The sequence below is a fragment of the Myotis lucifugus genome, unplaced genomic scaffold (genome assembly GCF_000147115.1).
Source record: "Myotis lucifugus unplaced genomic scaffold, Myoluc2.0 scaffold_4623, whole genome shotgun sequence".
Taxonomy (NCBI): Eukaryota; Metazoa; Chordata; class Mammalia; order Chiroptera; family Vespertilionidae; genus Myotis; species Myotis lucifugus.
In genome coordinates, this window is record NW_005875671.1 from 1 (window position 1) to 11,556 (window position 11,556).

The 11,556-nt window shown below is 58.6% G+C and overlaps 1 protein-coding gene across 1 annotated transcript; it reads left to right on the forward strand.

The window, feature by feature from the left end:
* Positions 1-49: 49 nt before the first annotated feature.
* Positions 50-11,551, forward strand: LOC102433045 (interleukin-4 receptor subunit alpha-like; the record flags this gene model as incomplete). The annotated part of the gene is made up of 7 exons (XM_014450873.2): positions 50-76; positions 779-967; positions 4,835-4,991; positions 7,054-7,153; positions 8,923-9,001; positions 10,213-10,262; positions 11,038-11,551. Coding segments are annotated over exons 1-7 (1,116 nt in total), but the record flags the coding sequence as incomplete, so codon positions are not given.
* Positions 11,552-11,556: the final 5 nt, after the last annotated feature.

Below are 11,556 nucleotides of genomic sequence, written 5' to 3' on the forward strand. Positions count from 1 at the left end.
CTGGCTGGGGGTGGTGACGGGTGTTCAAAACACCATTTATGAATAGGACATGGCGGTGGGCAGGTCTGGAGTGAGGGTGAGTGTGTGAGTGGGAGAGTGTGTGTGGGAGGGCACCTGTTTGTTTTTTGTTTTTTTTTTTTACAATAAATTTTAAAGAGAGAGGAAAGAAGAGGGAGAGAGAGATAGAAACATCCATGATGAGAGAGAATCATTGATCAGCTGCCTTCTGCATGCCCTATTGGGGATCAAGCCCACAACCTGGGCATGTGCCCTGATTGGGAATCGAACCAGGTCCTCCTGGTTCATAGGTCTATGCTCAACCACTGAGCCACGCCGGCTAGGCAGAGGGCCTCTGTTTGCTGGAGTGGGAGCTTAGGCGGTGACTGGGGCAGTCCAGGCAGAGGAACTGCTACTGCAGGCCGACGCTCTATCCACTGAGCCAAACCGGCCAGGGCATGATTTTAATGCATATTATATACTTGTGATCTCACTGATATGATTGCCTAAAAAGAGCCTAAGTTTAAACACATGACTCAAAATAAAGAAAAATACGTAGTATGTAATATAGCTCACAGATTCGGCCCAAAGTGTGAAGGACGAAAGTGCAAACGCTGAGGTTTGGGTTCTGTTTTGGGTTCCCTGTGGCTCCAGGTAGAAGTGGAGCGACGCTAGAATGAGTGCTAGGATGGCAGCGGTTATGCCTGTGAGTCTGCGTGGTGCCTCACAAATGTGTGCAGAGGTGGTGTTGACTGAGAACCTCACTGGCCCGGGTTCCCAGGGCCCACAAGCCCTCACCAGGCCCCGCTTCTCCCCAGTGAAACCCAGGGCCCCCGGAAACCTCACGGTTAACGCCACCGACTCCCACACGTGGCAGCTGGCCTGGAGCGACCCGTACCCTCCCAATGGTAGTCTGCATGCCAAGCTCTTCTACCTGGTCAACATTTCAAATGAAGACGACCCCACGGAGGTGAGTGGGCACTGTGGGGGGTCTGCACCAGCTCCTGGGACTCGGGGAGCGGAGACCCCGCCCCAGGGTGGGAGACAGAGAGGAGCCCGGCTGACAGCAGCCCCGGGACCTGGAGTCCCGGCTTCTGTCCCTCCACCCCTTCCTGGTGCCCAGCGCGCAAAGAAGGGAAGTGATTTGTGGGCCCTGCTCCTCCCTGTAAAGGAGGCTCTGGGCACAGCTGGGTGTCCCAGGGGCCGGGAGAGACACTGAGATTTCAGGAACACTCTCAGATGACCGAGTCCTCACTCAGCATCGGCTCCCTCCCGACCCTGACTAGTCAAGGCAGGCGTCTCAGCGGAGCTGACCGGCTTAGTAACCCCCCCGCCACAGGAGGAGGCGCAGACACAGAGCCTCCCCCAGGACACAGTCCAGCCATAATTTTGGGCTGTCGCTGGGTCTCACTGCGGTGATGTTCATGTGACATTCGTGGTGTCTGATACTTGCCTTCCGGGCCCAGCAGAGCCTGGTTCCTTTCTAGATGAGCCATGGACGCTTGCACAGGCAGTGCGGGTCTATCAAGTAGATACTAGCGGCCGGACGCACGGACACAAGGACGCGGGTGGGGGGGGGCCGCTATTTTAGTTGCAGGTGGGGGTCACCCTGGGCCCGGCGTCCCCCAGAACTGGGTTCCAATACCTGCCCTGCCGCTTGCCGCTGCCTGATCTCGAGCTTGCACTTACCCTCCTTGCGCCTCGTCTCCTCATCGGTGACATGGGGGTAAGAGGACCACCACAGGGCTATTGAGAGCATGGAGGGGGTGACACAGCTAAGCTCCCTGCCCAGCACAAAGGATGTTATAAACATCCTCCTCCTTTTCTCCCGACTGCCACGGCCTTGGAAACCCCGTCGTTCCCCTCCCCCCCTCCCACCCTCACCGCATGCCCGGCCTGTAACCCCTCCGCCAGAGTGTCGAGGCCCACGCTGAGCCGTGCCCGTGTCCTGGGCCCAGGCTGGCCTCCCTCAGCGGCCAGGTGGGGGCCCAGATGTATGAAGCTCCCATGTCGGCTTCTGCTGCTGCTGCTCGTCTTCCTGGCACGCGGGAGCTGGTGATGCCGATTTCCATCTCTCAGGCGTGGTTCCTTCTTGGCCGTGGGCCAGGATGTAGGGTAGGAGCAGGAATGGGGCGCACACACTGCGAGGCTCGGAGCAGGTGGGGAGAGGCGGCCGGCTTTGTCCATCAGTCCTCCCAGGTGCTGTGCCTGTTCAGGGTACAGTCTGGGGCGGGGAGGGGGAGATAAGGTTCCAAAGACATTTACCCATTTGCTTATCACGGCTGGACCCAGGCCCCAGGAATCTCTCCGTCGCTCGGCCCTGCTTTCTTCCGCGTTGGCTCCCTTTTCAGGCAGGCTCTTCCCTCATGCGGCCAACGTGCCCAGGAGCAGCTCCAGGCGTAGGTCCCAAAGCTCTTCTGTCCAGGTGATTCTCAGTAAATGTCCTGGGACCAGTTCGATGCTCACTTGTCTGGCTTGGGCCATTGGCCAATCTCTGACCCATCACAGGCTGTGGGCTGGAGAGAGGGTGCTGGGCTGTGCTCTGACCAGCCCGGAGGAGTCACATGCCCACCGATGGGCTGGGAATGAGGCGGAGGGGAGGGGGGGTGGCTCCCCAAAGCAGACTGGGGACGGGAAACAGGGCCTGGCCGGGCTCTGGCGGTGGACAGAGTTGGTCATTGTCCTGGGCTGGGGCTCATGGGCACGTGGGGGCTCAGGGCTGCCCCAGGCCTCAGCAGTCAGGTCCGGCTTCTTGTTGGTGGGACAGAGGCTGCTGGGACACCCTCCCCACGTGTCACCTGGAGGCAGAGCTGGGCTTCGAGGCCAGGACTTGAACTCCAGAGCCCGAGCTCTGCCCCTCCCCAGGATCGTCCTCTCAGACGCGGTCTCCCCGACAGCGGCCTGTTTGTTAAACACCAGCTGCCACAGGCAGGCCATCCCTCGCAGGCTCCGGCTCTCGTTTCTCAGGACCCATTTCCCAGTCCCCGCTCTCCAGGGTGTCCGATTCCTGTGGTGAACCAGATCCAGCTGCTGCTTCCAGCTCAAACTTCTCCTGTTTAGAAAGAAAGGAGGACATTGTCGTCCTGTCCCAGCCCCCCTTGCTCCCCCGGAAAGCTCCGCTTCCCCCCAGTTTCTCCAGAACCTGCTGAGGTGGTGCCCCCTCGGTGTGCAGCCCCCCTCAGCTCACTTCACACAAGACATTTCCCCCGACTCGCTCCCGCCTCCAGGCCCAGCAGGAAGGGGCTGCAGCGGCCAGAGGAGGAGGGAGAGCCGCGAAGGGAGGGACCCGCAGGGAGAGGAGCCCCAGGCACAGGGTTCAGGCCACCCACTCGCCGGCAGAATTTATCTTGAACGCAGATTTCATTTCATCTTATTTTTTAAAGTTTTTTGAAAAAGTACTATTTACATGAAGTAAAAAATGCAAATGGTAAAAAAGGACTTAGGATGGAATGAGTTTCTCTTCCAACCTCAACCTCCAGTTCCTCTTCCCAGAGGTTGGCCCCGGCTCTGCCTCGGGCGGGGAGCGGGGAGGGAGGCCGCTGGAGCCGGCAGAGGCCTGAGGTGTGTCCTTGCAGAGTTTACGTCTGTGCAGGCGTGATGTTCACTTATCTCTACGTCAGCCTTCCATGCTGCACATTAACGTCACCACACTCTGCTTTAAACAGCACGCATCTGCTGCCCCATCGTTTCTGGGGGCCAGGAGTCTGGGCACGGCCTCGCTGGGTCCCCGGCAGCAACCACAACCACGGCGTGGCCAGGGCTGCGGTCTCGCCTGAGGCTCACAGGGAGGGTGGCTCCCAGGCTCCTGTGATGTTGGCAGCATCCGTGGGCCGTGGGTTGTTGGGCCGAGAGCCTCAGGCCCTTGCTGGCCCTTGGCAGGAGGCCACCCTCCCTTCTTCCCTCTTGTGGCCTTTTCCCAGCCAGCCAGGGGGAGGGAGGGTGTCCGGGGAGTCGGAATGACAGTCTCACGTGATGTAATCACACGTGTGGTCCCACACACCCATCACCTTTGCATGTTCTGTCGGTGAGAAACAAGTCACAGCCCTGCCCACACTCAAGAGGAGGGACCGCATGAGGGCAAGATACAAGGGGGGATCCTGGGGCCCTCAGTCTGTCCAACACCATTTTTTTAACACAACAAGCAGCAGACAACACCTACTAATCTCATCTTACTTGTCCACTTAGCTACAGACCCTGGAAGTCTCTTCCCAGTCGGGGCTGGGTGGGCGGGGCTGAGGTTCGGGGCCATGTGACTGGGCTGGTAGGCGGGGCTGAGATTGGGGCCATGTGACTGGGCTGGACGTGAGGCTCTAGAGAGCCCAAGAGGGAGCGAGGGGCTCCCTGACTCTGTCTGTGCTTCGGAAAGATCATCACGCTCCCTGCGTGCCAGGCCCTGTCCTAAGCGCATCCCTGCATCAACCCATTTACTCCTCACAGCCACCCTGGGAGGCAGGCACTTTTATTATCCTCATTGCAGAAGAGGACATCGAGGACCAGAGAGGTTCTGTCACTAACCTAAGGTCACACAGCCCGAAAGTGACAGTAGGGACCCTTGCCCTCAGCTTACAGATGAGGAAACTAACACTCAGAAAGGTTCAGCGACTCGCCCCCGTCATGTCAGAGGGCTGGTCAGAGGGGTAGGGGGGCCGGTTTCCTGACCCCTCTCCCTCGAGTCCGGTCACAGCGAGGGAGGTGCCAAACAATGCCTGAGCTGGAGGAACGACCAAACACCAGGCTGCTGGCTCGTACTCACTGTGGGGTCAGCCACGGACAGCAGCCCGAGTGCGAGTGGTACCGCCGCCCCCAGCCGTGCAGTAATGTCTTCCTTTCCCCCCAGTTCCTAGTCAGTAATGTGACCTACAGGGAGCACACCCTCCACATCCCAGCCAGCACCCTGAAGCCCGGGGCCCTCTACAGCGCGCGGGTGCGGGCCTGGGCCCGGGACTACAACAGCCTGTGGAGCGAGTGGAGCCCCCGCGTCCAGTGGCTTAACGGTGAGTGTCCGTGGTGAGTGCTGAGCAGTTAGAATACCCCCCCCCCCCACCTCACGCTGTGCCCAGACACTGGCCCTGGCCGAGCATCTGGGTCTCCGTCCGAGGACGCCGCCACGGCAGGTAACAGAGGAACGACGGGCATGGCGCACTGGCCCGGGCGGGCAGGCGAGGCTGCAGTAACAGGTGCCCACGTGGTCCGAGCTTTCACACGTGGAAATGTGCTTCTTGCTGTGTAACAGTCCAACGTGAGCTGTGCTGGTCTGTGGGCGGTCTTCCTCCCGTGGCTCCATCTCTCTTAGGACAGAGATGATTGGCCTTTTGTGTCATGGACCCTTTGGCAGTCAGGGAGGCCTGAGGACCCATTCAGAATAATGTTCTTAAAGTTATAAAACAAAGCACAGAGGGTTACAAGGGAAACTAGTTTTATTGAAATGCAATTATAAAAATGTTTTAAATATGTTTGTTATCTGGGAATATATGCTCTTCTATTAACACATTAGAAACAGGAGCGAGGGCAGTTCTATAAATGCTGTCATTGGAAAGCGGATGAGATAAGTGACATTTTGTGATCTGGCAGCCGCAATGTGGTAGGAGAACAGCTGTGATTTCTGTTGGCAGCTGAGTGACTGATGATGCGCTCACCGTGGTTTGCTCCCTCCATTCCTAATGGGAGGGAATGCGAGGTGTCAGAAGTGAGTGAAAATAAAGATGTCATTTCTTTCCCATCCAAGTCCCGGACCTCTGACTTCTGTCTGCGACCTTGTTGGAGGTCTGTGGACCCCAAGTTAAGGATCTCTAAGGGCCCTGCCATTGTCTGCATCCAACCAAAGGGGAAGGAGAGCAGGGAGACCACACCTGCTTCCTACAAGCCTTAGCCTGGCCTGGCTGGTTGAACATTGTACCGTGCACCGGGAGGTCACTGGTTCGATTCCTGGCCTAGGCATGAGCCCGGGTTGCGGGCTCAATCCCCAGTGGGGGGCATGTAGGAGGTGGCCAATTGATCAATGTTTCTCTCTCATCAATGTTTCTGTCTCTCTTTTTCTCTCCCTTCCTCTCCTTCTAAAATCAATATAAAATATATATATATATATATATATTTTAAAAAAGCCTTAGCCTGAAGTGACACATCACTCCTTTTCACGTTTTATTGGTGAAACTGGCCACATGACCACACATAGCTGCAAGGGATTCTGGGAAATGTAGCCCTCGCTTGTAGCTGCATCCCCAAAACAACTCTTTGCAACTTTATCACATGGCTTTTGCAATAGAAGTGTTGAATTTTCTCACATAAAATGAATTATCTTACATGTGGACCTTCCCAGGTTCATACAGCAGCTCAGGGAACAGAACAGACAGAAATCCTGTCCTTCTGGAACTGGCACTCGGGGGAGGGGGGACAGAAAATAAACATACAGAAAAGAGGAAATCAGATCGATCTAGACCCAGAGGGCAGTCGGTCTCTGGGAAAGGGGACGGAGTGATGAGAGGGGCAACGGTAGAGAGGGCTTGGGGGGCGGGGGTTTGGAGCTGGCGAGGGTGAAGGGGACGAGGAGAAGGAGCCGCTGTGCGAAGGTGATAACAGCTGGGGGCCTGCAGGCACTGCTCTGAGTGCGGTGGGTAGTGAGTCCCGTGACCCTCACAGCTCCCCGTGAGGCGAGCACTGTTGTCAACCCCATTGTACCGGTGAGGAAACCCAGGCACCGAGAGTGTGAGGGACGTGTCCTGGCCACCAGTGAGGACACGACAGAGCCAGGCTTTGAACTCAGGTCGTCCAGGGCCAGAGTCACTGCCCTTGACCTCTGTGCTTCAGGAAGAGCAGCAAGTGCAAGATCCTGAGCTGGCACTGAGCGTGGAGCAGCAGGGGGCAGCCAGGGGGCCAGTGTGGCGAGGGCTCAGGGTGCAAGGGGAGGGCAGCAGGGGCTGAGGCGGGAGGGCTTGGGGGTGGCCCAGTCATGCGGGGTCTGGGACACACTGTCCTGCAGCTCCGGTCTCCAGCCCTGGGAAATGGAGACCAGGCTGTACTTAGCGCAATGCGGGCTCACGGCTTCCCTCCCACCTCCAGACTACGAGTGGCCCTGGGAGCAGCACCTCCCACTTGCCGTCGGCATCTCCTGCATCGTCATCATGGTCGTCTGCCTGTCCTGCTACTTCAGCATCCTCAAGTGAGTCCTGGGCCGGCCCCCTGGGTGGGAGTGGGCAGGAGTCCCTCCGCTCATCTGTCAGCTTCAGTCCTCCTTGAACCATAAATGTTTATTGAGCAGCTACTGCGTGCGAGGCACTGAGGCAACAGCTGAAACAAAACCCGCAGGACTCTATGCTCCTTGTGGGAGACACTGTCAGGTCTGCAATAGCCACGGCGCTTTCCACGGCAGCCCAGGCACCGAGGGAAACAAACTGGGCGCAGGGCACAGGTGTCCCGGGCGCTGTGTCCGGTGGGAGGAGGGATATTTGAGCTGAGGCCTGACTGGGGGAAGGAGCTGGCCAGGGTGGGGCTGGGAAGGGCCTTCCCTTCGGAAAGGGAGGTGGATCCTGCCCGGGGTATGGTCCAGACAGTTGGGGGCAGGTGACCATAGACCGCGGAATTCTAGCCGATTGCCCTGACAGGGTCGGGAGATCTGGGCTCGGGTTCTGGCCCTGGTGCTGGTAGCTGTGTGACTGGCTCCTCCCTTGTAGGCTGAGAGAGGGAGAACGTATTTCGTCAGTCCTAAGAGTCTAAGAGAGTCTTGGATCACAGTGTGTTGTTAGGTAGAAGGAGCTTAGTTTCCAGTGAGTGTGAGCCCTAGGAAACATGGTGTCTCAGAGCCTCAGTCCTCCCATCTCTGAAATGGGACTAATGAGTCTTACCTCACTATGTGAGGATTAGTGATGGCCGAGGATTGACTGAGCGAGTGTCCCGCCCTCTGCTGGGCACACAGCAAGTGTGCAGGGGTTGCAAGCTCTCCTCTCCGTGTCTTGTCACCGACACCTCCTAGTCACCGTGGGCTGGTCTTTCCCCTTCTCTGGGCCTCAGTTTCCCCATCGCCTGTCCCCCCCAGCCCCACTCACTGTGTCCAGCACTCCAGCCTTCTTGCTGTTCTTTGAACGCACCAAGCAAGTTCCCTCCAAGCCTTTGCACTCGCTGTGCCCCTACCTGGAAAGCCCCTTTCCCCTGGCATCGCCATGACTCGCTCCTCTTCCACCTTCAGTCGCCACTCAGAGGCCACCTCCTCAGGGAGGCCTTCCTGGATCACTCCCTCCATTCCTCTCTATTCCTTTATCTTCTTTATTTTCTCTCATGGCACTTGCTGCCATAATTAATGTCCTATAGCTATTTCTGTCTGTCTCCTCTTCTAGAAGATCAGCTACGTGAGGGCTGGGCTTTTGTCTGTCTTGTTCACTGTTGTGCCTGGCACAGTGAGTGGTACATAGTAGGTGCTCAGTACGGACATGCTGACTGACTGATGGAGTCAGCGGAGGCCGATCCAGGGGCAATCTGAGGGCCTTCCCTCAGAGCTGACACTCCATGGCTCCAGGCCGACCAGGGGAGGGAAGGAACCTATTTCTCCCAGGGTCTCCTCGGCTTCTCAGGCCTCCCAGGCCTCCCCTGGCCTGACTCTGAGCTGCTCCCTGGGGGACTGCTGATGGGCACACCCCGAATTCTCTGCAGCTTGAGTCCCTCCTACTTCCCTGGACTTGTTCCACTAAGGACAGAGGCAGCAAGTCGGGAGCAGAACGCTGGGGCACGAACCGGCTCTTCTGCTGCCAGCTGTCCCTTCAGCCCTGTGAGCCTCAGTGTGCTCATCTGTGAAAGGGGTTGGCAGTAGGACCTGTTCCATGGGCTTAGGGTGAGACATCCCAAACCAATCACCCTGGTCCTGACCCCTAGGAAGTACTGGCCATGTGATCATTTTTATGGGAGGAGAGACAAACGCGTTTTCCTCTCCTTTTTCAGGATTAAGAAGGAATGGTGGGACCACATCCCCAGCCCGGCCCACAGCTCCCTCGTGGCTGTTGTCACCCAGGAGCCTCAGGTAGGAGAGGGCTGGTCCGGACGCTGAGGATGCTCCTATCGGGAGCTGGGATTCAGGCGTCTGGGATGTTAGATACGCACTGGCTTTTGGATTTGCACCTGAGCCGTCAGGAAGGTCTCCGTGCTGGTCATCGGGGGCCCAGAGGCTGCCCCCTCCCCTCGGCTTTCAGAGCCACCTTTTCAGCCTTGGGTGGGTTCCCTCCCTTGGGAGGAGATGGCCCCTGAGGTCACCTGCATGTCACCCCCTGGGGAGGTACCTGTACCAGGGCAGGAGGCCAAGAGGCCAGGGCGAGGGGGACACGGCTCCTGTGTGTCCCTCTTACGAGCAGGAAACTGCGCCAAAGCGCCAGCAAATCTCCTCCTTTCTCATTGGCCTGAGTGGCATCACGTGCTCTTTTCTGAGCCTTCACCTGCAAGGAGTGGGGATACCGTGGGCCAGCCGGGTGGCCAGCCCTGAGCGATGGCCACGTGTGGTTTCTCTGAGCTCATCGGGGTTCTCTAGGAAGGGGGCAGGGGGTGCAGGGCCTTCAGGTCTCCAGCGACCCTCAGGCAGGCTCTGGAGTCGGAGGTGCTGACTTTGAACCCCGGCTCCGCCACTCACCCGCCGAGTGGACGGGGTGTGAGCGAGTGGCTTAACCTCTCCGAGCCTCGGTTTTCTCGTGTGGGTTGTCGTCGTGTTTATATAACAGGCCGCCTTTGGAATTCACCGAGACAGTACATGTAAAGTGTCTATCACAGGGCCCTGCACAGAGTCAGCGTCATGCATGTATCAGTCAGCTTTTGCTGGGTAGTGAATTATCCCGAAACTTATCTGGGCCTGGGCAGGGCAGCTCTCTGGGCTGGCTCATCCCCAGCGGCAGTTGTCTGACTCTCGCCTGCGCAATGGAGTGACCGCAGGCTGGGCCGTTGGCACAGTGTCACTTATACCACTTTCTGTTGCCCAAAGCAAGTCCCAGGGCCAGGCCAGATCCAAGGGGTGGAGGAGCTGCAGGTGACAGTGGCCATTTTTGCCTTCAGCCACAGCAACTTAATATTAGGGCGGCCTCACTCATTCCCAGGGACCGAGGCTCCGGGAGCGGCAGTGGCCCGGTCTGACCTCCGACCCCGGTGACGTCAGGGCCTACAGTCCTCCCACGGCGAACACGGAGCTCGCTGTGGCCAGGCTGGCGGGAGGCCTCTCCGCCCTGTTCATTGGCTGTCTCTGTGTTTCAGGTGCCACTGCGGGGGAAGAGGTCCGGGGGCCAGGAACCTGCCAAGTGCCCGTATGTATATGAACTTCGGTCATGGCCTGTGTGGATTTGGAAGAGGGGGATTGGCGTGGTGGGCCCCATCTTGAGAGTGGGGTCCCTCGCCCCTCCATGTCTGCCTTCTCTTCCTTGGCATTCAGCCCTGTTCCTTCGAGGTGTAGCAGGAGGAGGAGCGGTCTGGGAAGGTGGCTGCTGGCTGGGCCCCTGCATTTCCCTGGGTGGGTCAGGCAGGTGCTGAGCCCCTTGGGGTGCACTCTGGCCTGAGCGAGGCTGTAGAGCCAAGTACCCGGGCAGCTGTGCCCGTTGTTAAAGTGCTGACGTAACTGCGTACTGGTTGGCAAGCACCACTATCCCAAACCCTGAGGATGCCACCATCACATTAGCCTCCTAGCGCCCCCTCAGGGCCTCTGGCCTCCCACAGGGCAGTAGCTAAAGTTTAGACCTGGCACAGCTGGGAGCCCTGGACCTGCAGCCATCCTAAGTGGGCATTCCTTATGCTGTGTGTTGATATGTGTTTTAAATTCTATCATCCCGACAAAGACTTTGATTTATTCAATAGTCTGAGCTTGTAGTGGGTCCCAGGTTATGTGCTGAGCTCCAGACATCCCAAAGGCAGACAGGAGCTCCCAGGGCAGGCGTGGGGGAGACTGAGAGGCAGTGATTGTAAAGCCAGGAGGCACGTCTGCAATAGGTAGGCATCAGTCCAGGGTGGCTTCCAGCTGGGTTTTGAGGGATGAATAGGAGTTTTTAAGTGGAGACACTGAGCCCTGACCACACTTTGCTCTTGCAGGTACTGGAAGACGTGTCTGACGAAGCTCCTGCCCTGCTTACTGGAGCCTGGCGTGGAGAGGGGTGACGGTTCCTCCCAGGCGGCCAGGAGCGGGCCTGTCCAGGGCCCTGGGAAACCAGCCTGGCGCCCCGTGGAGGTCAGCAGCGCGGTCCTCTGCCCGGAGAGCATCAGCGTGGTGAAGTGCGTGGAGCTGCTCGAGGCCCCGGTGCAGAGTGAGGAGGAGGAGCCGGTGGAGGAAGATGGAGGGAGCTTCTGCCCCTCGCCTGAGAGCAGCGGGGGCGGCTTCCAGGAGGGCAGGGCGGGCATCGCGGCCCGGCTGACGGAGAGCCTGCTCCTGGACCTCCTTGGGGGCGCGGAGGGGGGCTTTTGCCCGCCAGGCTCGGGGGAGCCCTGCCTTCTTCCTCCGTCAGCAGGTGTGAGTGCTCAGATGCCTTGGGCTGAGTTACCAGGTGAGGCGCCTCAGGAGGCCTCACTGCGGGGCAGTGGGCAGCCTTCTGACCCAGAGCCGCCCCCAGCCAC